This window comes from Cebus imitator, unplaced genomic scaffold, assembly GCF_001604975.1.
Source record: "Cebus imitator isolate Cc_AM_T3 unplaced genomic scaffold, Cebus_imitator-1.0 Scaffold602, whole genome shotgun sequence".
In the NCBI taxonomy this organism is placed as follows: Eukaryota; Metazoa; Chordata; class Mammalia; order Primates; family Cebidae; genus Cebus; species Cebus imitator.
The window spans coordinates 948,148-974,701 of NW_016107917.1; the positions used below are offsets into that span (position 1 = coordinate 948,148).

Consider the following 26,554-nt stretch of genomic DNA (forward strand, 5'->3'; position numbering starts at 1 on the left):
AAAAAAAAAAAAAAAGTCAACTCAATCTAACTGCTCGCATTATTGCACTGATATTTTTTGTAATAGAACGATTGAAATTTAAAAATAAACATTTTTCATTATTAAAGGATAGCACATAATAATTTAAGACATTTTTGGAAAATATTAAAAATATTCATAGTCCTACCATCCACTAGAAGCTCCTTGACAGCAGGAATTTTTGTTTTGTTTTATCCACTGCTGGGTTCTCAGCACGAAGCACAGTGCCTGGCACAGAGCTTATGCTCATTAAATATTTGTCAAATAAATAGAATCAAAACACAATCACTTTTAGAAAATTGATCGCTTATTTTCAGTATACTTTCTATCTTAGTTTACTTTGCTTGTATTATGGAATTGTGATTATATAGTACATAAAACTTTGCTCTAGTTTTTCACTTACTAATCTTACACATTTTTCATATTAGTGTATATTCATTTTTTCCATGTTATTTCATACTCAACAGTTTTAATGGTGGCACAATAGTTTATTTGTTTCCTATAATAGACATACAGTATATGTTTCTTTTCTATTATTATTATAATCCACACTGCTTTTAATATTTTTGTTCATAAATTTTCCCCATATTTATTCCAGGTGACTTTTCAGAAGCACAATTTCTTGAAGGGAATAGTAATAATAGCAGCTGCCATTTATTAAATGCTAGGTCCTTTGCTATATAATTTCCATACATTATCTCATGTAATCCTCTCTACAACCCTGAGAAATTGGTGGTATATTCTCTGTTTTACAGGTGACAAAACTAAGGTATAGAGAGCTTAACTTGCCTATGGCCATACAAGTGGCAAGTGGTTTCAAATTTAGACCTGTCTGACTTCAGATACCAAGCTCTCTACTCCAGTGTTCTTAGCATGTAGTATTGCCAAGTTGCTTTTTAAAAGGATTGCAGCAGATTACTTTGCTATCTGTGCAAGAGTGCCTGTGTCATGACACTCTCCAGCACTGGATGTTAATACTTTAAAAGAAGATTTTGATAAATTGTTAGGGAAAACATGGTATTTGGCAAACATTTATTAAGTCGATTTTGAATAGGGGAAAATTATTGAAAATAGCTAAGCTTCCTCAAAAACGAAACTGATAATAATTATTTCATTTTTTCATCTTGTTAGCTGTCATGGAAATACTGCATCTTGACATGCCCTTAGACTTCTGTCTGAATATTGCTAAACTGCTGATGGATCATGAAAGGTACAGAATTGATTTCTCTTTCTCTAAAGACTGACAGTTTTTGGCTAGGCACCAGTGGCTCACAGCTAGAATCCCAGCATTTTAAGAGGCTGAGGCGGGAGGATCCCTTGATCCCAGGAGCTTGATACCAACCTGAGCAATGTAGTGAGACCCCATGTCTACAAAATGTTTTGTAAAAAATTAGCTTGTATGGTGGCATATGCCTGTAGTCATAGCTACTCAGGAGGCTCAGGTGGGAGGATCACTTGAGCCCAGCAGTTCAAGGTTAGAATGAACTATGATAGTGCCACTGCATTGCAGCATGGGCAACAAAGCAGGACTGTCTCAAAAATTTTTTAAAAAATTTAGTCCCTCCTTCACACTAGCCATGTATCAAATCCCAATAGCCGCATGTAGCTAATAGGCTACCTTGTTGGACATTACAGGTTAAAAAAATTTCCATTATCACAGGGAAGTTTTATTGGTCAGTGCTGTTTTAGACTTTATATTTCTTTTAATGCATACAACATTTAAATTAGCTCTTTTCTGTTAGCTACATCACATGGTTTCCTGGACTTATGAAACTGTATCTTTACAATATCAATTGCTCTTAATGCCTGATATCCTCTATTATGGTTAAGTACCCATTTACCATACTTTATAAACTATTAAATTTCAGCCTGATGTTACAGTCGGTTTTTTTCAGTTGTTCTAATCTTTGTGAATTTCAATTCTATCATGCAATGTATTAACTATTCCTCCCAGTCTGTGTCATCTTTAAATTTGGTATTGTCACCTGTCTTCCTCTAATTCAGGGGTCTGCCAACTTTTTCTTACAGGGTGAGATATAAGTATACATTTTGGGCTTGTGGGCCACACAGTCTCTGTCACAACTAGTCAACTCTGCTGTTGTAGTGGAAAAGCAGCCAAAGACTAATCATAAACAAATGTGTGTGGCTTTATTCCAGTAAAAGTTTATTCATAAAAACAAGTAGATGGATTGTAGGCCATAGTTTTCTAATTCCAGATAATTTGATAAACAGGGCAAAACTGAGGCCAGAACCTTTGTGGCAGCCTAGATTAATCTCCAAGTTAACATCAATCGATTAATTGATGCTTTTTAGGGTACAATCATCGAACCTGTTATAAATCCACCCAATTATATAGCCAGATGGCCTAATTACCTTCATCTTGTTCACAAAAATTTCATGGAACTTAATTTTTATTTTTTAAAGTTTTGGTTGTTTATACCCTTTCTTCTTCCAAAGAGAATTTGAAGCTTCTTATATTCTAGTGTATAATAAAGCTTTGAAAATTGAAATAGAATATCAAAACCCTGAAAAGGAGGAAGCAAACATGCCAAACACAATGGCTAATACAGTTGCTGTGGTAGAGCATTAAATTTAACTGTAAGCTTTCTTGCAGCCAGGGAAAAGGGGCAATATGATATTTTATACAATTTTCATTATTAAATAACAAAAGCTAATATTTACTGATACTTGCTTTGTACTAGGCACTATTCTAAATTCTTTACATTATAAATTATGAAATACTCTAAGGCAATTTGTTTGAGTAACCCCATTTTGCAGGTGAGAAAAATGTGGGTTAGATAGAAAAAGTAATTTGCCCACAGTTGCATAGCCAGGAAGGAGCAGATCTGGAATTTAAATATATTTACAGAGCTCACACTTTTTACTACTGTAGTGGAAGGAATACCTAAAGACTGAAAAACTTCCCCTTCAATACTACGTTCTAAAGCAATTAGTCACAAGAAAAAGTTTACAGACTAGTGGTCTATGGGCTGGATATGGCCAGAGATGTGTTACATATAGTTGAATTAGTGGCCAACATTTAACATTCAGGAAATTTCACACAAAAATGTGGTTTTTTGATTTCTCTCGAAAAAGTTGAAAAATCTGGAAACAATTGGCCAGTATTTCCATTAAGCAACAATCGGTTGGAGCTGAGTAGCAGTTGCCACCTTTATCCATAGGGCATGTGTTCTCCAGTTTGTCATAGTCCCCAGAATTCCTTACTTTTTCCTATATCTTGTACATCAAGTTGCCGCTTATCTTTTTGTGTGTGTTGTTACTATAGCAGATCTAAGAGGAAAATAAAATACGGCACCCACATCTCTATCCAAAGTAGAACGAAAGCTAGGCTGAGAAGATGTTGTAAGAAAATGGAAAGAATAAATTCCTTTCTGATAGAAGTAATAAATTATTGTGTGTTTAATATGCAATGTGTGTTTACATCAATGATTACAATCCAAGAGTCCATTATGAAACAAAATATAGTAGAAACTACAATCACTACATAGAAAATCTGTGTAATGAAAAACAATCAATTCAAGAAAAGGACTGAAATTTCAACTGGGTTTATTTTGGAAAATGAATGAAACAAGTAACCCTGTTGTAAAATGCAGTTATGTAGTTATATATTAAGGGAAAAGATTACCCAGGCAATAGCTCTTTTACAGAGGACAAGTTTGCAAAAAAGTGTCTACTTAATGAGTCACACAATGTATTCTTAAGTTGCAAATCCGACTCTAACCAGAAATGCTGTTGTTTGGCACATTGAAGGTATGGCTGAGAATTTATTGGAGAAGTTACTTGAAGAGAGTAATTTATTTTTGGTGTTTTCTGTTGCATAGACATAAATAATAATGCCCAGTGAAGTATATTTATTTGTGGCATCAAAGAGAACTTTGATATGATAGAACTTTTGAACATAGCGCCTGTGTCTTAAGTTTAATGTTAGGCTAGTCAAAATAAGTATGACTACAGAATCATGCAATGATTCATGTTAACATAAGACTTGATATGAAACTTAAATCCAAGGTGGCAGTGTTTTTAATGATACAAAACTTCAATGTATTAATTGTATAATTCACCAGGAAACACTGTCCTAAAAAGCTAAAGAATGAAACGTGTATATAGTAATAATACATGTATACCAGATAGTCTTCTGTGGCTTCAACAGAGATTATTGCTTTTTTTTTGGATGAATTGGATGCACAATATAGTAGCTGCTTCTGCTTCTTGTAGATAAGGGGGCTCAGTTGTATGTGGTGTGTGTCACAGGTTGGGTTGCCCTGGAAGCAAATTTTGAGGTGGAGGTTAACATGAAGATAATTTATTAAAGGGTTCTTCCCGGATCAGCACCTGTGAGGGGAAGGGGATGCAACTGGACTAATGGGAGAAGTTGGCCTAGGTATGGTCAGAAGGCCTCAGCCTTGCTTATTGGGAGCTCTGAAGCTGAGATGGTCCCTCAGAATTGTCCTCAGCTAAGGTCACAAGGCTGGTCCTTGTATCCCGATGTTGACTAGTCTCTGTATTCTAGTTATCCTGGGAAAGGAGCATAACCTTGGGTGTGGTAGCTTTTTTCAGCCTAGTGAATTCCCAAAGAGCAACTGGGGAATAAACACTTCAGTTCTGAAGAGGAATTTTGGGGATGTAGTGCAACATTTAAGTCAGGTGCTGAAGAGATATTTTTTGAACTGTTGAAAGAATTCAACTTGTTCATGTCACCCAAGGGAAAATCCCTGACTCATCTCAATGATTGACCTTTTTGGTGAATAAGACAATTCATATAAACACTCTGAATCTTTCTTTGCAAAAGTGCACATAAGTAGTTACACAAATGTAAAATTTAATTCACGTGTTCTTAGTGAAGTCATTTATGGGAAACGCTTTTGACAGGAATAATATGGCTTACTTTTCTGTGCTGAAATTGGTGTTCAGAGATGGAAGTGATTACTTAAACTACATATTCACGATTGTAGGTTTAGAGTGAATTCTAAGTTTTCTGATTTCCAACGTTGTGGTAATGAATGAATTTTGTCTTTTTCAATTAATTTTACTAATGTCAATAAAGAACTACGAATTGAAGAAATCGAACTGCAGTGTAGTGTGGTACTGAATCCTAATTAGACAACTTTAGAATATCAGTATGTAGTAGACATTTGCTGCTTTTGGCCATCCATCATTTTATTCATTCCACTCTCTTCTTGATACAGTACACAAATTTCCACTTAAGTATCTACTTCTCCCTATCAGCCCATGTGGACATTGATATGTTGGTATAGAAGAAAGAATTTTAGGTTTCTATTTATAAGTCAACAAAGTAGTCAATTTGAAATGAAAATTTGATAAATTATTTATATTTTTAGATTTCAAATTTAAAATATAGCTTCTCTTTTCTTTCCTGTTCATACTATGTGTTAATGTGCTTATACCATCACTCAGTGATAAAGTTTAATTACATATCTGGCAGTGGATTTTTTTAGTCTGCTTCACTCATTTATGATACATATTTGGCTTCTGTAGACAGTGTAGGAAGTTGCATTATATAATGGACAATGCTTTTAGTAATTTTATAACAAATGCATTAGTATATTTTACGTAGCGAAGTTTTTTTAAGCAATCAAAGCTAAGCATGCAGAACGTTAACTGTTAGAAAGTGAACGAAGTGGCTGGGCACAGTGGCTCACACTTTTAATCCCAGCACTTTGGGAGGCTGAGGTGGGTAGATCACCTGAGGTCAGGAGTTCAAGACCAGCCTGGCCAACATGATGAAACCCCATCTCTACTAAAAATACGAAAATTAGCCGGGTGTGGTGGCACACACCTGTAATCCCAGCTACTCAGGAGGCTGAGGCATGAGAATCGCTTGAATCTGGGAGATGGAGGTTGCAGTTAGCCGAGATTGCACTGCTGCAATCCAGCCAGGGCAACAGAGCAAGACTCCGTCTCAAAAAAAAGGAAAGAAAGTGAATGAAGTTCTGTAATGGACTAAGCTAATGTAGTTCAGACCTAGTTTTGTGATGATCCACCTTGATGCAAGGATAAAATTTTGCACACATAGAATGGATGGAAATACTATGTCTCTTAAGTGATCTTTGTGTGTGTGTGTGTGTGTGTGCGCAATTTCACCTTTTACAGTCAAGCTTCATTAGGAGACAGCAGACAATTCCAGGTTATATGCTTATTAGATCCTAGTAATATATGGTACTATTTAAGGGAAGAGCATAGGTTTTGGATTCTGGAAAAGCAGGTGAATGACTTGATTCTGTTATTGAGTCATTTTTCTGAAATTGTTAGATTATATTTACTCACTGACATTAACGTGTAAGTAAACTTGCAAAAGATAAAATAAGGTTAATTTGCTATGCCTTTCTCAGTGAAATCTTTTTGCTTTATGTTAGTGCTTCTCAAACTTGAATGTGTATATGATCAACTGAATTAGCTGAAGATCTTGTTAAGATGCAGATTCTGATTTGGTGAGTCTGAAATGGGGCCTGATCTGCATTTCTAACAAGCTCGCCTGTGATGTCAATGCTGTTGGTCTGTGGCCCATTCTCAGAGTAGTATGGTTTGGTAATCCACCACCTCCTAAAAAAAAAAAAAAATCAGAACTTTTCCTGTCCCCAGTCTTTATCACTCCTCCAGTTATCCATAATTCCTGAAAAACTTCATTAATTTACATTTACAAATTATCTTAGTCCTAGATGTAAATTTATTTGATCCAGGGGTCCTGAACACTTTTATGGCAACTAAGTTACCGTTACTCTTAACCTTGGACTTTAATCCTTTTAAAATTTTGCATCTATTTAAAAAATTCTACAAACATACCATGACTGTAATGAAAATTTTTATTTTCAAAAAAATCACATCTAATATTATTATCCTAACAACCTGCTTTTAGTTTTTTCTTTCCTTCAATTCCTTATCAGTATTGGTGCATAATTTTTCCTAGTTGTAATTTTAGCATTTGTCATTTATTTTGTTTTTTTTTTTTTTTTTTTTTTTTTTTTGATGCTGATTAGGTAAGCTTAATCAGCTATGGTTTATTCCAGTGAAAAAAATACTAAATCAAACAAACAAAGGGGTTTTAAATTGCAATTAGACTACCAAGATAGAATCAGAAACCTAGAGATAGTGATCTGGAAAAGTCAATGCACCAAATAAAAATACAGAACAAGAATGCAGGAGATCAGATTGACATTACCAAACTAAAATGAAGAACAGAGGAGAGCAGGCTTGTGAAGTCAAGATGAGCATCCTTGGAAGTCAGATAAGAGGTATAGGGAAGCAATTTGTTGAGGCTCATCAAGTAAAAATAAAGAACAGAAAGCCTTGCATCTTAACCATTTTATTTCCAGCCTTCCTCTTGCATAAAGCCTGATATTGTTTTATTAATATAATAGTTTTTGAACACATTGTTGAATGTTATAATAAAGTATTTCAGAGCTATCTGAATTCTACACATTAAATGAGTTCCTGAAAAGTTCTGTTAAGACAAAATTTTATGTGGTATTATTTTTCCATAAACTTATACTATACAAATAAAATGATTTACCTCCAAAAATGTTTGGCCCTAAGATATAATAAAATTATACTTAGGGATGTAGTAAAATTTTAAAATTATACATTTAAATGAAATACATTCTTATGATAACATAATAAGTACTTGAGGTGGGTTGCAGAGATGGCATGCTAGCTGAGTTAGATAATATCCTGATAATATAGAAAAGGAGATAGGTACAAAATTGAAGACCTATGCTCAATAATAATTCCTTTCTGGGATAGATCTAAAAGGTTATCATCAGCCACTGAAAAATAAAAGCAAACATCAACTAGCCCCTGGGATTTTAATTAATCATGTTCATTCAGATATTCCCATGTAATAGCCACTATCTAAGCTCAGTATTGATAAGTGTTATCACCCTGGATCTTTCTCTTCTCCTGTTTCAGGTTGAATATCCCTGTAATGTGCTTTGTAAGGCATTCATATTTTTTGTTGTAGTGAACGTTACTTATGATTTTATTTTATTTTTATTGTGCTTTGGGCTCTAGGGTGCATGTGTACTTCCTGCATCCTGCAGGACTGTTGCATAGGTACATACATGCCATGGTGGTTTGCTGTCTCCATTACCCCCGCAACCGTCGCCTACATCAGGCATTTCTCCCGGTGTTATCCCTCCCCATCCTCTCTTCCCCCACCCCCGCTGTCCCTCCCCTCCTCTCCACCCTCCCCACCCACCTAGCTCTGTGAGTGTTGTTTTCTTCCCTGTGCCCAAGTGTTCTCACTGTTCATCACCGGCCTATGAGTGAAAATATGTGGTGTTTGGTTTTCTGTTCTTGTGTCAGTTTGCTGAGAATGATGGTTTCTAGTCTCATTCATGTCCCTACAAAGAACACGAACTCATCGTTTTTTATGGCTGCATAGTATTCTATGGTGTAGATGTGCTACATTTTCTTTGTCCAGGCTATCACTGATGGGCATTTGGGTTGGTTCCAGGTCTTTGCTATCGTGAACAGCACCACAACGAACATACGTGTGCCTGTGTCTTTATAATAGAATGATTTATAATCCTTTGAGTATATAGCCAGTAATGGGATTGCTGGGTCCAATGGAATTTCTATTTCTAGATCCTTGAGGAATCACCACCCTGTCTTCCATAATGGTCGAACTGGTTTATTTTTAGGAATCATAGTTCCAGTCTGTAGGATATGAAGGTGGTACAGAATATATACTCAGTTCCTGAATCTTCAGTATATATACGTTTTGTTGAGATAGATAAGTTTGTGATTTCTTTTCCCTGGGAAGGGAGGTTGGTTTTAGGGTGTTTGAGATGAAAAGAGGAGTTGTTTTATTTTTTAACTTCAACTTTTATTTTAGATACAAGGGGTACATATGCAGGCTGGTTACATGGGTATATTGCACCCAAGTAGTTAGCATAGTACCCAATAGGTAGTTTTTCAACCGACATGCCCTCCATCTCTCCCCCCTCTACTAGTTCAGTGCCTACTATTCCATGTTTATGTCCATGTGTACTCAATGTTTAGCCCCCATTTATACGTGAGAACATGCAGTATTTGGTTGTCTATTCCTGTGTTAATTCAGTTAGGATTATGGCCTCCATTTCCATCCATGTTGTTGCAAAGGACATGATTTCATTGATTTTTTTATGGCTGCATAGCATTCCATGGTATATATGTATATATCCCACATTTTCTTCATCCTATTCACCATTGATGGACACCTAGGTTGATTCCATGTCTTTGCTATTGTGACTAGCACAGTGACAAACATATGAGTGCATGTTGGGTTTTTTTGTATAATCTATTTTTCTTTGGGTATATACCTAGTAATTGGATTGCTGGGTCTAATGGTAGCTCTGTTTTAAGTCCTTTGAGGAATCTCCAAACTGCTTTCCACAGTGGCTGAACTAATTTACATTTCCATTAATAGTGTATAAGTGTTCCCTTTTCTTGTAGCCTCTCCAACATCTGTTGTTTTTTGACTGTTTAGTAATAGCCATTTGACTGGTATGAGATAGTATCTCACTGTGGTTTTGATTTGTATTTTTCTGATGATTAGTGCTGATGAGTATTTTTCATCTCTTTGTCAGGAGCTTGTATATATTCTTTTCAGAAGTGTCTGTTCATGTCCTTTGCCCATTTTTAATGGGGCTACTTGTTTTTTGCTTGTTGATTTTTTTTTTAAATCCCCTTTCTGACAAGCTTGTTGATTTTTTTAAAGTTCCTTATAGATTCTGGATATTAGACTTTTGTTAGATGCATAGTTTGTGAATATTTTAATATTCTGTTGATAGTTTTATTTTTTTCTATTGTACAGAAGCTCTTTGGTGTAATTAAGTCTCATTTATCAATTTTTGGTTTTGTTACAATTGCTTTTGGGGACTTAACCAAAAATTATTTGCCAAGGCTAATGTCAAAAAGGTTATTTCCTAAGTTTTTAAAGGTTGTTTGCTCTTGGAGAAAGAGTTCAATATTCCTTACCTCATTGTGTGCACTGACATTCATTTTATCAACCAAAATTGTGCCTAGTACAACATGTTGTCTGGGGTCTGGTTGTAGATACAAGAAATATACATTTCTGTAGTGAATGTATAGCCTGCTATAATAGATAAAGCATACATATATATGCTTGATCAGTTGAGTAACAATAAAATGCAGAATATGAGAAATGTATATGGTATAGGCAAAAATAGTGTATTAATTTAGAGAGAGTGAAAGTTCACTGATAGCTCTCTTGGTCAGAGAAGGCTTGATTAAGGAGGTCGGGGGCTTAGAAATGTATAAGATTTGCATAGGTGAAGGAGTAGGAATTACTGACAGGAAAATCAGAGTAAGCACAAAGCAGGTGTGGGGACAGTAATTTAGTCCAGTGAAGTATTTAGTATCTTTTATGCAAAGGACACCATGTGGAAAACATAGGCACCACTTTCGAGAATTTACAAGTCTTGTTGGAAAGAGGGTATATATAAAGGTAACAATATCAGACAGCACATGGAAAATGGGGATAACTGACAAATTGGTATAGGAATTCAGAAGAGGCCTAGATCATCATGGACTAGGAGCGTCAGAAAGTCTTCTTTGAAGGTGAGGCTTTGATGGTGGGGTAGGATTTAGAAAACAGAAAGGAAGAGTTAGGACATTTGTAGTGGGGGCTATAGCCTAAGTAGATATGTGGACAACATGATCTATTTAGAATATGATAATTAATGGATCGAAGAGGCTTTAGCATAAGTTTTATATAGGGAGTGTAATGAAATATAAAGTTAGAGAAGTAAATTGGAGTCATTTATTGAAATCCTTGAATATTAGGTTAAAGGACTGTGTGATATTGGCAAATGGGGACCCACTGAAGGTTTTCAAGTAGGATAGTGACATGCTAATAGCAATAATATGCAAGAATTTGAGAGACAGGGAGATTCAATTGTTGCAAGTAGCTCAAATATGAAGTAATAAGAGCCTGAAACTAGGTTGATAGCAGTGGAAATTCATTCTTTCACATTTGAATTCCTACAATGTATCAGTCATTTTGTTTCTAGGCATTGAAGATGTAGAGATTAAATAATATGCATGTCTCTGGTGTTCTGAAGGATATCACTACTTAATGGGGAAGATAAGCTCATAATCATGAAACAAATACAATCACAGAGTATTTTGGTATCATCGAAGTGGATGATTTATGAAGACAGAACTATTCTGCCTCTTGCCTACATATTTGGCATTCGAATTTGCGTATGTTGAACCAGCCTTGTATCCCAGGGATGAAGCCGACTTGATCATGATGGGTAAGCTTTTTGATGTGCTGTTGGATTTGGTTTGCCAGTATTTTATTGAGGGTTTTTGCATCAATATTCATCATGGATATTGGCCTGAAATTTTCTTTTTTAGTTGTGTGTCTGCCAAGTTTTGGTATCAGGATGATACTGGTCTCATAAAATGAGTTAGGGAGGATTCCCTCTTTTTGTATTGTTTGGAATAGTTTCAGAAGGAATTATACCAGCTCTTCTTTGTACCTCTGGTAGAATGCGGCTGTGAACCCATCTGGTCCTGTACTTTTTTTCGTTGGTAGGCTACTAATTGTTGCCTCAATTTCAGACCTTCTTATTGGTCTATTCAGGGATTCAACTTCTTTCTGGTTTAGTCTTGGGAGGATATAAGTGCCCAGGAATTTATCCATTTCTTCTAGATTTACTGGTTTATTTGCATAGAGGTATTTGTAGTATTCTCTGATGGTAGTTTGTATGTCTGTGGGATCAGTGGCAGTATCCCCTTTCTCATTTTTTATTGCATCTGTTGATTTATTTGTTGATTCTTCTGTCTTTTCATTAGTCTGGCTAGTGGTCTATTTTGTTGATCTTTTCAAAAAAACAGCTCCTGGATTTATTGATTTTTTTCAAGGGTTTTTTGTGTGTGTGTGTCTCTATCTCCTTCAGTTCTGCTCTGCTCTTAGTTATTTCTTGTCTTCTGCTAGCTTTTGAATTTGTTTGATCTTGATCCTCTAGTTCTTTTAATCTTGACATTAGGGTGTCGATTTTAGATCTTTCCTTGTTTCTCTTGTGGGCATTTAGTGCTATAAATTTCCCTCTTAACAATGCTTTAAATGTGTCCCAGAGATTCTGGTACATTGTGTCTTCATTCTCATTGGTTTCAAAGAACATCTTTATTTTTGCCTTCATTTCATTTTTTATCCAGTAGTCATTTAGGAGCAGGTTGTTCAGTTTCTGTGTAGTTGTATTTTTTTTAATGACTTTCTTAATCCTGAGTTCTAATTTGATTGCACTGTGGTCTGAGAAATTGTTTGTTATAATTTCCATTCTTCTGCATTTTTTAGAATAAGTGTGATGTGGTGCTGAGAAGAATGTATATTCTGTGGATTTGGGGTGGAGAGTTCTGTAGATGTCTATTAGGTCTGCTTGGTCCAGATCTGAGTTCAAGTCCTGGATACGCTTGTTAATTTTCTGTCTTGTTGATCCTGTCTAATATTCCCACTATTATTGTGTGGGAATCTAAGTCTCTTTATAGGTCATTAAGTTATGTATGTATCTGGGTGCTCCTGTATTGGGTGCATATATATTTAGGATAGTTAGCTCTTCTTGTTGCATTGATCCCTTTACCATTATGTAATGCCATTCTTTGCCTCTTTTGATCTTTGTTGGATTAAAGTCTGTTTTACCAGAGACTAGGATTGCAACCCCTGCCTTTTTTTGCTTTCCATTTGATTGGTAAATCTTCCTCCACCCCTTTATTTTAGCCCATGTGTGTATTTGCATGTGAGATGGGTCTCCTTAATACAGCACACTGATGGGTCTTGACTCTTTATCCAATTTGCCAGTCTGTGTCTTTTGATTGGGGCATTTAGCCCATTTACAATTAAGGTTAATAGTGTTATGTATGAATTTGATCCTGTCATTTTGATGCTAACTGGTTGTTTTGCCTGTTAGTTGATGCAATTTCTTCATAGTGTTGATGGTCTTTACAATTAGGTATGTTTTTGCAGTGACTGGTACTGTTTGTTCCTTTCCACGTTTACTGCTTCCTTCAAGGGCTCTTGTAAGGCAGGCCTGGTGGTGACAAAATCTCTCAGCAGTTCCTTGTCCATAAAGGATTTTATTTCTCCTTCACATAAGCAATGGCATTAGAATTAATACAGTTTTGACTGATTTGCCAGCCGCACACTATCCTTAGGACCTTTTTTTTTAACGCTTCCTAGTAAAACCATAAACAATACAAATTAGTACTTGTCATAAACCATACAAATAGGGAATCTTTCTCTCAGATTCCAGAATAGGAAATGGAAAGAAATGATGGAAATGAAAGACATTATGATGGAAGAATCAAGAAGATTTGTAACTGGGTATAGGGGATGGGGAACAGGGAGGCAGATGATGACAGTTAGATGGCAACAGACACAAGATGATTCAGTATCCTGGAGGAGCTGGTATAAATAGTAAAGAATATATGTATAGAATGTACTTGAACAGTAAAGAATATTGAGGAAAAGAATGATGATTTTGAATACTGGACTCAGTAGTAACTTCAAACATCTTTATAATAGCTATCATTCACTGAATGCTTAGTTTGTTCCAGACACTATTCTAAGGGCTTTTAATCTAATATATTATTTAACCTTTCACAAAGACACTGTGAGGTAGGTACTATTAGCATCTTCCACATTATACAGATGGGGAGTATATTAGTCCATTCTCATACTGCTATAAAGAAATACTTGAGGCTGTGTAATTTGTAAAGAAAAGATGCTTAATTGGCTCACAGTTCCACAGGCTATACAGGAAGCATGACAGCATCTGCTTGTGGGGAGACCTCAGGGAACTTTTAGTAATGGCAGAAGGCAAAGCAAAAGCAGACATCTTACATGGCAGGCATAGGACAGAGAGAGAGAGGGGGGAAAAGAGAGAGAGTGGGGAGATGCCACACACTTTGAAGTGACCAGATCTTGTGAGAGCTCTATCATGAGAATAGCACCAAAGGGATGGTGCTAAACCATTCATGAAGTATCCACCCCCATGATTCAGTCACCTTCCATTAGGCCTGACCTCCAACACTGGAGACTACAATTGAATGTGAAATTTGGGTGGGGACACATGTCCAAACCATATCAGGGAGGTTATGAAACTTGCCTAAGGTCACAGAGCTAGTAAGTAGTAGAGCAAGGATCCAAACCCAGGCTGGTAAGTTTCAGACCCTGTACTCTTAATTGCAGTGGTATACATATGGCCTATCTAAAGCAAATGTAGAACAGATAGGAGAAATGCAAGAGATAAATGAGATGTTAGGAATTAGAGATAAGTATAATATATCCCCCACCTGTTTGGAACATTTTGGCAGTGAATTGGAAAGAAAGGATAAAAATGGTAGAGGGGACAAATGGGAAAATCCAACCCCAGTAGCACCAGTATAGGGGAGATTGTGCATGTTCAAGACAGAGGAAAAGAATCCTGTATGGAGAGAGGTATCCAGAAGGCTGAAGAAAGGGTGTAATTGAGAAAGTTCAAGCTCCTAGTTTAAAGTAATATAGAGTGAAAGTAGTATACTGATAGGGAGAGAGCACTGGCTCTAGGATCAGTAGACCTGGTTTCAAATCCTAGCATTCTCTTTACTTGTACCTCACTTTCCTCATCTGCAGTTTTCTTATATGTAACAGGAGATATAATATTATACACTTTATAGCGTTGTTGTCAGATTATATGAGATCATGTACATAAAATATGTAGAAGTTATCTATTATCGGTATTCACTGATTGTTAACTTTTTTGATTATTATTTGTTGAGAGGCAGTATTGTGTAGTGGCTGTGAGTATGGTGCTTAGATTTGAATCCTTGTTCCACCATTAACCAGCTGTATGGCTTTAGGTAAGTTTTTAACTTCTTTGTGCCTCAGTTGTAAAATGGAGATATCAAAGTACCTACTTCATAAGGTTGCTGTGAGGACTAAATGTATTAATATGTGTAAAGTGCTAGAATTGTGCCTGATACATAATAAGCACTATATAAAGTTCACTACTATTATGATTTGGGGAGCCCTTCAGACATAGTGGACAATAAGCTTTGTCTGTTATATATATTGCAAACATTCTCCCCATTCTTTTACCCTACATAGGTCTTAAAATTTGGTGAGGATGCTGAGTGAAAAAAAGGCCAATCTCAAAAGGTGACATATTATATGAATCGATGTAATATTCTTTAAACAAAATTTTAGAGATGGACAACAGATTGGTGGTTGCCAGGGATTAGGGATGGTAGGGAGAAGAAGAGTGGATGTGACTGTAACAGGGTAGCATGAAGGATATCTTTGTGATGATGAGACAGTTCTGTATCTTGATTGTCACGTTAGTTGACGTGTGACAAAATGACATCGTACTATATGCAGGCAAACATCTCAAAGATATTATGCATTTGGTTCCAGACCACTGTAATAAAACAAATATTGCACTAAAGTGAGTCATACATTTTTTTTTATTTCTTAGTGCATGTAAAAGTTAGGTTACTATATACTATAGTCTATTAAGTATGCAATAGCATAATGCCTTAAAAACCAAATGTGCATACTTTAATTTTAAAATACTTTATTTCTAAAAAAAAAAAAAAAAAAAAAAAAAAGCATCAACTTAGCCTTCAGCAAGTTGTAATATTTGTGCCAATGGAGGGTCTTGTCTTGATGTTGATGGCTGTGGACTGATCAGGATGATGGTTGCTGAAGTTGTGGTGGCTGTGGCAATTGCTTAAAATAAGTCAACAGTGAAGTTTACCACATTGATTGACTCTTCCTTTCATCAGGTTTCTGTGCAGCATGCTGTGCTGTTTGTTAGCATTTTACTCACAGTAGAACTTCTTTCAAAATTGGAGTCAGTTCTCTCAAACTCTACCACTGCTTTATCAACTAAATGTTATAATCTTCTAAATCCTTTGTTGTCATTTCAGCAACATGCACAGCATCTTCACCAGGAGTAGATTCTATCTCAAGAAACCACTTTCCTTACTCACCCATAAGAAGCAACTTCTTATCCATTCAAGTCTTATCATGAGATTGCAGCAATTCAATCACATCTTTAGGCCCCAATTCTAATTCTAGTTCTCTTGCTATTTCCACCACATCTGTAGTTACTTTCTACACTGAAGTCTTGAACCCTTCCAAGTCATCCATGAGGATTGGAGCCAACTTCTCCCAAACTCCTGTTAAATATTTTGACCTTCTTCCATGAATCACAAGTGTTCTTAATGGCATCTAGAATGGTGAATCCTTTCCAGAATGTTTTCAATGTACATTTCCCAGATCCATGAGAGGAATAACTATGTATGGTGGCTATAGCCTTGCAAAATGTATTTCTTAAATAACAAGACTTGAAAGTCTAAATTACTCCTTGATCCATTTATGTTGTATTAGCAGGCATGAAAACAACATTAATCTCCTTGTACATCTCCCTTAGAAATCTTGGGTGACCAGATGCATTGTCAATGAGCAGTAATCTTTTCTTCTAAGCAGTAGTTCTCAACATTGGGTTTAAACTGTTCAGTGAGCCATGCTGTTAACAGACATGCTATCATCTAGGCTTCATTGTTCCATTTGTAGAGAACAGGCAGAGATGATTTAGCATAATTCTTAAGGGCCCTGGGATTTTTGGAATGGTAAATGAACACTGGCTTCAACTTAAAGTCACCAGCTGCATTAGTCTCTAACAAGAGAGTGAGCCTGACGTTTCAAGCTTTGAGCCAGGTATTGACTTCTCTCTAGCTATGAAAGTTCTAGATGGCATCTTCTTCCAATATAAGAATGTTTCGTCTACATTGAAAATGTATTGTGTAGTGTAGCCACCTTCATCAGTCATCTTAGATCTTCTGGATAACTTGCTGCAGCTTTTTCATAAGCACTTGCTGCTTCACATTGCATTTTCATGTTATGGAGATAGCTTCTTTCCTTAAATCACAAGAACCAACCTCTGGTAGCCTCAAATTTTGCTTCTGAGGCTTCCTCACCTCTCTAAGCCTTCATAGAATTAAGAGGGTTAGGGTCTGGCTCTGTATTTGGCTTTGGCACAAGAACATGTTGTGGCTGTGTTTGATCTTCTGTCCAGACCACTAAAACTTTGTCTATATTAACAATAAGACTGTTTTGCTTTCTTATCATTTTTGTGCTCACTGGAGTAGCACTTTTAATTGCCTTCAAGAACTCTTTGTTTGCGGTCACAATTTGGCTCTTTGGCACAAGAAGTCCAGCTTTTGGCCTAGCCTGGCCTTCAACATACTTCCCTCAATAAGCTTAATCATCACTGGCTTTTGATTTAAAGTGAGAGATGTGTGACTCTTCCTTTTACTTCAACACTTAAGAGGTCATTGTAGGTTTATTAATTGGCCTAATTTCAGTATTGCTGTGTCTCAGTGAATAGAGCTGCCCAAGGAGAGGGAGAGAGATGGGGAATAACTGTCAATGAAGCAGTTAGAACACACACATTTATTACGTTTGCTATCTTATATGGGCTCAGTTCATGGCACCCCAAAACAATTACAATATTTACATCAAAGATCACTGGTTACAGATCATCCTAACAAGTATAATAATAATGAAAAACTTTGAAATATTGCGAGAATTACTTAAATGTGACACAGAGACACGAAGTGAGTGCAGACTGTTGGAAAAATGGTACCTGTAAACTTGCGTGATTCAGGGTTGCCATGCATCTTCAGTTTGTGAAACAAACAAAAACTGTATCTGGTGGCACATCCGTATAGTTTTAACTACTCGGGAGGCTGAGACTATTCAGGAGGCTTGATCCAGGAGACCAAGACCGCAGTGAGCTATGATCACAGCACTTCACTCCAGCCTAGGAGACAGGGTGAGGTCCTGTCTCAAAAACAAACAAACAAAACAGTATCTGTAAAGTACAATAAAATGAAGTATGCCTGTTCACATATTGTACCAATGCTATTTACTGCTTTGATATTGTTCTATAATTATATAAGATTTAACTATAGGAGGAAACATGGAGGGTACATGGGACTTCCATATATACATATATATATATATATATATATTTTTTTTTTTTTGCAATTTCCTATTGATCTATAGTTATTTCAAAAGTAAAAGCTAACAAAGCTTTGATGAAATTAAATTTGTCAGCCTTCTTTTTTTATGACTTGTGGACTTTGTGTCATGCCTAGAAAGGCCTTTTGTAAACCAAGATGATAAAAGATATCTCAAGCAACCATCTATTAGAAAATGATGATGATCCTAAACAAATCCAATGCATGGTCATAAACATTTTAAAGGCTTTCATTGTTTGTTTTCTACATTTACTTCCTTTCCTCATGGGTCAGTTTGTTCATTTTGGTGCTTCTCTTTGAGGTTGTTCATTTTCTTAAAATGCCTAGTTTCTTCAGGTGGTCTTGATTCTCTTCATATTTTTAAAAGAAAAGATCTACTACCAATAGTTTGTGGTTTGATCCTTTGACATCCCTTGGAATAACTTCCCACATGAGTGTGCTGGCTAGCTGCAGGTGTCTCCACTCTGTCATGTAGACAGGTGGGATTTCTTTGGGTCTTTGAGTTCTCTATTGTGTAGCAAACCACCCTAAGATTTAGCGGTTTGAATCACTAGTTTATTATTATTTCATGGTGCTGTGGGTTGATTCGGCTCAACTTGGGTGGTTGTTGCCTGGGGTATTACATGGTTGCAGTCAGAGAGTGGCTGGTGTTAGAGTCATCTAAATTTTAGATTCTAAAGACTTGGCTGGGCTAAACGCTCTATGTTTTCTTGACTCATGTGCCTGTTGGCTAGGCTAGAAATCACTGGTACAGTTGGATGCTACCCAGACATCTCTCTGTTTCTTCATGTGTCTAGGTTATAATTTCTCACAGTGTTAATTCTCAGGACTTCTTACTGATGATTAGCTTCATCCAGAGTTCCAAGAGACCAGGCAGATACTGCAAGGCTTCTTATGTCTTATCAGAAGTCATGCTATGTTAAAAGTAAGTCACAGAACCAGTCTAGATTCAAGGGGAGAGGACTACAAGGGCATGAATACTAGGAAGCATAATTTATTGGGAGTACATCTTTAGAGATTAGCTATTACATTGGGCTAGACACTAGCTCCCACCTCCATCTTGATATGCAAAGTAGGGAATTGGTTCTCTTGGCATGTAAGGATTTTCACTTCTGTACTGAATGATTTTCCTCTTCTCTACCCCTTTTCTCATGTCTACAGTCTCCCTGTCCCTTATGCTCAAGCTGGGAGGTTCTCATAGCTGATCCCTTACATCATTTAAGGTTTGACAGCAGAGCCTGGGGTCAAACATCAATGGCCTCTCCTCCATGTGTGTACAACAGAGAATTGGAATAGTTTCTGCAGTTCCTCTATGACCATCACAAATTTTTCCTGTCCCCTACTAATTAATTTCTAATTTTGTGGGGTTTTCTAACCTTTTATGCGGGGAGACCTATTTACTTCTTGAACAGTCTCCTTTTTGGTTTCTGTTGGGTTTCAGGATTCTCACCTCTTGATTTTTCCATCAGTCTGATTGCTTTTAATTATAGAAATTATTTAAAGTTTCTGACGAAAGACAATATAAGTCAGGTTACATGTTTTCAAGTTCTTTTTCCTCCACTTTGCAGATGCTTAACCTTATGCAAATTATTTAAACTATATATGCTTCAGTTTACTATTCGTCAATAGTACTTACCTCTTGGTATTTTCTGAAGATTAAATAAGTGATGTAAAATTCCTGACATATGATAAGCATTCAACGGACTTTAGCTGTTATCATTTCTGAAAAAGTATTAGAACTAATATAATAAACATAATATTTCATTCCAAGTTGAGCTGTATGTCTATGGAATAGAATTAAAATCCATCATTTTACGTATGGCTAGTATTCCTGGACATGATTATGCTGCATTTAGATTCTTTAGCAGTTTTGCCAGCACTTGTGTGCTATGTCTAAGAGTAAATTGCAAGAGTTTTACTAACACTAAGCCCATTTACAGGCATTAAAATGATGATTGCTAAAATGCTATTTAACATGAGCAGTGAGTATACGTCAGCAAGAGGTGACGTGGTATATTGGAACGAGTCCTTGCTGCTAACTAAATGACCATGAGACCTCAGACAAGTCATTTAGCTTCTCAGGGACACTGATAAGCAGAATAATGGCCCCAAAGGGGCTTCCATGCCCTAATCTCTGGGATTGTGAATATGTTACTTTACATGGCAAAATTGATTTTGTACGTTTAGTTAAAGTTACTAACCAGTTGAATTTAAAATGGGAAGATTATCCTGGATTATCTAGGTAGGCCCAATATAACCACAAAAGCCCTTAAAAGTGGAAGAAGAATACAGAAGAAGTAGGATAGATTCAAAGCACAAGAAGTATTTAGCAAACCATTGCTGGCTGGAAGAGAGAATGAGCCATAAGCCACGGAATGCAAGTGGCCTCTAGGAGCTGACACAAATCCCAGCAAACAGCCAGCAAGGAAATGGGATATCAGTCCTAGAACCTCACAGAACTGAATTTTGCCAATAACCTGAATGAGCCTAGAAGTGGATTCTCCCCCAGAGCCTCCATATAAGAGCCCAGGATGGCCTGTATCTTGCCTTTGGCCTTGTGTGATCCTAAGCCTGAATGGATTTCTGAGCTACAGAATTGGAAAATAATAAGTGAGTTGTTTTGTTTTCTTTTGTGAGATAGAGTCTTGCTCTGGCACCTAGGCTGGAATGCAGTGGCATGATTTCCACTCACTGCAGCCTTGATTTCCTGGGCTCAGGTACTCCTTCCTCCTCAGCCTTCTGAGTAGCTAGACTACAAGCGCACACCACCATGCCAAGCTAATTTAAAAAAAAAATTAGAGACAGAGTCTCACTGTGTTTCCCAGGCTGTTTTTGAACTCCTGGGCTCCTTGATTTTCTTGAGTTGGCCTCCCAAAGTGTTAGAATTACAGATGTGAGCCATCGCGTCTGGCAAATATTATTTTAAATCACTAAGTTTGTGGCAATGTTTTACAACAGCAACAGAAAACTAATATGAAACCTCAGTTTCTTCTGTAAATGATGGGGTAGGAGGCAGGGTGGAGGAAGTTGGAATTAATAAACTTTAAGTTTCCTTCTAGCTCTAAATTCTATGATTGCAAGATTCTTATTCAGCTGCTAGTTTGGGAGCTAAAGTCCAGCAACCATAAGTATTATGGACACACACAAACATGCACACACACACATATACACTAGTACTTTCAAAGAGACATATCAATATGGCAAAGCTGAAATTTTAGGGGATTCCATGGCAGCAGATTAACCAATTATATGTTGGAGTGGGTTTTGCAAATGCGAAGCAAATATTTGCAACCAGAGTTAAGGTTTTTCAGGTAGAGCCTAAAATTAAGAATCAATCAAAATGTGACTGTATATGTGCACAGTTTTCATACCCTGAAATGGAAAAATCATCATTATTAAACCAGAAGGTCAGTGATGTCTATATTTGCAATATAACAATTTATAGTTCTTATTCTTTTAAAGAATCAATTATGTACCCTCTATTTCTAATATATAGTGAATTCTTACAATTTGCTCTATTTGGCAAACATATTCTTTGTTTTCTATGAAACTAGCCCCAAGGAGCTGAGATTCCAATATAACTTGGAAATGAATACTTAGTACATTCCTTAGAGATGTAAACTTCCTTAGAGCAATCTCCAGGGTTCTCTATGCAAGTTGACACTAAGTTTATAATGATAATTCTAGCTGGCCTTCCCACCCACCTCTAGCAATTACGGAAAGAAATGGCCAATTTTATGTTGTTTTGTTATTTTTTAAAACAGCTTTATGAAGGTGTAATCAACCTACAGTTAAATGCATGTATTTGGAATTAGTGTACAATAAGCTTTGATTACACATACTTATGAACCCATTATCCCAATCGGGATAATAAACATATTTACCACCCCCATAAGGTTCCTTGTGGTCTTTTGTAATCTCTCCCTGCCTCCCCTTCATCAGACAGCCACTGATCACTGAATGTCACTATAGCTTAGTTTGTATTTGCTAGATTTTTACATAAATGAAATTGAGTATACTTTTTAGTCTGGCTTCTTTAACTCAGTATAACTCCCTGAAGTCCACCTATGTTGTTGCGTATATCCATATAGTTTAGACTTTTTTTGCTGAGTAGTAAGTAGTCTGTTGTATGGATATCTACAATTTATTTATCTATTCATCTGTTTATAGATATTTTGATTGTTTCCAGTTTTAGGACATTACAAAGCTGCTGTGAGCATTCATGCCTGTCTCTTTGTATGGACATTGCTTTCATTTCTTTTGGTAAACACATAGAAGTAAAAACTCTGATTTGGATGGTAGGTAGTGCTATGGTTTGGATATTATTTGTCTCTAGCAAAATTCATGTTTAAATTTGATCTCCAATGTAGCAGTCTTGGGACGTGGGAGGTGTTTCGGTCATGGGGGTCATGAATAGCTTGGGGCTGTTCTTGCAGTAGTGAGTTAGTTCTTTCTTTCAGGAGGCTGAATGAGTTCTTAGAGGGATGGATTAGTTCCAGGAAGAGTGGGTTGTTATAAAGCCAGGATATCACTTGAGTTTTGCCTCTTTGCTCCTATCTGCTTCCCCTTTCAACCATCTCCACCATGCTATGATGCAGCACAAAAGCCCTCACTAGAAGCTAGGGCCATGCTATCACACTTTCCAGCCTGTAGAACTGTAAGCTAAATAAACTTTTCTTTATAAATTACAGTCTCAGGTATTCTGCTATAGGAACACAAAACAGACTAAGACAGGTATTATGTATTTACATTTTCAAGAAATTACCAACCTTTTCCAAAGTATTTACAACATTCATTTAACATTCCTTCCAGCAATGTTTGAGAGTTTCAGCTCTTCCACACTCTGGCCCACATTTGGTATAGTCAGCCTTTTTAATAGTTATGATATCTCATTGTGGCTTTAATTTGCACTTTTATAATGACTAATAATGTTGAGCATTTTTTTCATTTGCTTTTCATCTCTCTATCCCTTTTTGTGAAATGCCTGTTCATTTCTTTTGCCCTTTTTTTAAAGTATTGAGTTAGAAACTCCTTTTAATATTTTGGAATTTTTTTAAAAAACTCTTAGGTTCAGAAGTACATATGCAGGTTTGTTATACAAGAAAACTTTCTTTTAATATTGTGTAAACAAGATCCTTTTTCAACTTTATTGAAGTATAATTGTCAAAATGTATTTAGCTGAGGTGAACAATATATTTTGATATATGTATACATTGTGAAATCATTACCACAATGAAGCTAATTAACATATCCATCACTTCATATACTTTTTTATGTAGTAAGAATACTTAAGATCTACTCTCTTAGCAAATTCCAAGTACGTAATATATTATTGTTAACTATAGTCACCATGCTATTAGGTCACCAGAGCCTATTCATCTTGCATAACTGCAAGTTTGCACCCTTCAACTAAAATCTTCCTACCCACCCCCACCCAAATCCTGCCACTACTGCCCTTGGTGACCACCATTCTACCTTGTTTCAACGAGTTTGACTTTTTGAGAGATCACATATACAGCAAGTGAAATCATGTGGTATTTGTTGTTCTGTGTCTGGCTTATTTCACTTAACATAATATCCCTACAGGTTCATCCATGTTTTTGTAAATCAGAGAATTTCTTTCTTTTTAAGGATGAATAATATTCCATTGTATATGAATATATACCACATTTTTTAAACCGTTAACCACTAATCATCAAGGAAATACAAATCTAAACCACATGAGATATCACCTCACACCCTCACACCTATTAGGATAGATATTATTTTGAAGAAAAGATAACAAGTGTTGGCAAGGATGTAGAGAAGTTGGAAGTTTTTTTTCTTTTTTTTTTCGAGACGGAGTTTTGCTCTTGTTTCCCAGGCTGGAGTGCAATGGTTCGATCTCTGCTTACTACAACCACTGCCTCCTGGGTTCAAGCGATTCTCCTGCCTCAGCCTCCCAAGTAGCTGGGATAGCAGGTGTGTGCTACCCCACCAGGCTAATTTTTTTGTATTTAGTAGAGACAGGGGTTTCACCATATTAGTCAGACTGGTCTTGAACTCCTGACCTCAAGTGATCCGCTCTCCTCGGCCTCCCAAAGTACTGGAATTACAGGCATGCACCACAACACCAGGCCAGAAGTTGGAATTTTTGTGCAGTGCTGGTGGGAATGTAAAATGCTAGAACCCCTTTGGAAAACGGTATGGTAGTTTCTGAAAAAATTAAAAATAGAACTACCATATGATCCAGGAATTCTACTTTTTGGTATATACCCCAAATAACTGAAAGGAGGATCTGAAAGATATATCTTCACTCCCATGTTCATTACAGCATTATTCATATTCACTAAAATGTGGAAAGCAACCCAAGTGTCTATCAATGGATGAATGCATAAGCAAAATGTGAGATATATATGTATATCATATATATGACATATACGATATATAACATGATATATATATGGTAGAATATTATTCAACTTTAAAAAGAAGGAACTCCTACTATTTGTGACAACATGTATGAACCTGGAAAACATTTTGTTCAGTGAAATAAGCTAGTCACAAGACAAATACTGTGTGATTCCACTTCTATAAGGTATCTAAAATAGTAAAACTAATAGAAACAGAATAGAATGGTGGTTGCTAGGGGCTGGGAGGTTGGGGATAGGGAGAATTGTTGTTCAATATGTATAAAGTTTCAGTTATTCAAGATGAAAAAGTTCTAGAGATCTGGTGTACGATATAGTGCCTCCAGCTAATAATACGGTATTGTGCACTCAAAATTGTGTTAAGAGGGTAGATATTATGTTAAGAATTCTTGGCCGGGCGTGGTGGCTGACGCCTATAATCCCAGCACTTTGGGAGGCTGAGGCGGGTGAATCACGAGGTCAAGAGATCGAGACCATCCTGGTCAACAAGGTGAAACCCCGTCTCTACTAAAAATACAAAAATTAGCTGGGCATGGTGGCGCGCACCTGTAGTCCCAGCTACTCGGGAGGCTGAGGCAGGAGAATTGCTTGAACCCAGGAGGCGGAGTTTGCAGTGAGCCGAGATCACGCCATTGTACTCCAGCCTGGGTAACAAGTGCAAAACTCCCTCTCAAAAAATAAAAATTAAAAAAAAGAATTCTTACCACAAAAACAAAACAAGCACGAAGAGACCCAAGGGAACTTTGGGAGGTGACGGATATATTTATTACATTGACTGTGGTGATACCTTGAGTATACACTTATGTCAAACTCATCAGATTGTATACATTAAACATGTGCAGTGTGTATTGTATATCAACTATACCACAATAAAGCGGTTGAAAAATATAGCCATTCCTACTTTTTGATTAATGGTTTTATGGTATATTTTTTTTCCAACCTTTTATTTTCAACTCTCCTGTATCAGTTTTTTTGAAGTACGTTTCTTGTACACACTCTACAGGTGGGACATGTTTGGGACTTACCTCTACCTTTTTGAGATATAATTGACAATTAAATATTGTGTATATTTAATGTGATGTTTTGATATACCTACCTATTCCACAACCAAGCTAATTAACATATTCATCACTTCATAGTTACCTTTTCTTATAGAGAGGATACTTGAGATCTGTTCTTAACAAATTTCAAGTATATAATACATTAACTATAGTCTTCATGCTGTACATTAACTCTCCAGAACTTAATCAATTCATAACTTAAAAATATATATCCTTTGAACAGAATCCCCCCAATTCCTTCACCCACCAAACCCTGTAACCACCATTCTGTTATCCATTACTGTGAGTTTAAATTTTTTTTTTTTTTTTAGTTTTCACATATAAGTGAGATCCTGTAGTATTTGTTTTTCTATGTCTGACATATTTCACGTAGCATAATGTCCTCCAGGTTTTTTCACTTTGTTGCAAATCACAAGTTTCTCTTATTTGAAGGCTGAATAATATTCCACTGCATGTATATATACCACATTTTCCTTATCCATTTATCTGTCAATGAATGCTTGGGTTATTGCCACATTTTAGCATGTGTGAATAAAGCTATGAATATGAGTGTACAAATAACGGTTTGAGACTCTGCTTTAAATTATTTTGGATATATATATACCCAGAAGTGAAATTGCTGTTTCTTATGGTAGTTCTATTTTTAATTTTTGGAGAAACCACCATATTATTTTCCACAGTGGCTGTAGCATTCTACATTCCCAGCAAGAGTGCACAAGAGTTTCAGTTTTGTCACAAACTCACCAACACTTATCTTTTGACTTTTTCACAATAACCGTCCTAAAAGGTGGTTTTAATTTGTGTTTCCCTGATGATTAGTGATTTTGGGCATCTTTTTAAAATCTTTTGGCTATTTGTATGTTTTCTTTTTTTTTTTAATTGCATTTTAGGTTTTTGTGTACATGTGAAGAACATTCAAGATTGTTGCATAGGTACACACATGGCAGTGTGATTTGCTGCCTTCTTCCCCTTAACCTATGTCTGGCATTTCTCCCA

General features: G+C 36.3%; 1 protein-coding gene across 1 annotated transcript in view; it reads left to right on the forward strand.

The window, feature by feature from the left end:
• Nucleotides 1-26,554, forward strand: part of LOC108294777 (testis-expressed protein 11) — a gene marked incomplete at its 3' end in the record, with an annotated part of 231,744 nt that overhangs the window by 149,002 nt on the left and 56,188 nt on the right. Inside the window, exon 13 of the mRNA XM_017516729.2 lies at nucleotides 1,150-1,228. Coding sequence (XP_017372218.2) covers nucleotides 1,150-1,228 — 79 coding nt within the window. The remainder of the gene's footprint in view (nucleotides 1-1,149; nucleotides 1,229-26,554) is intronic.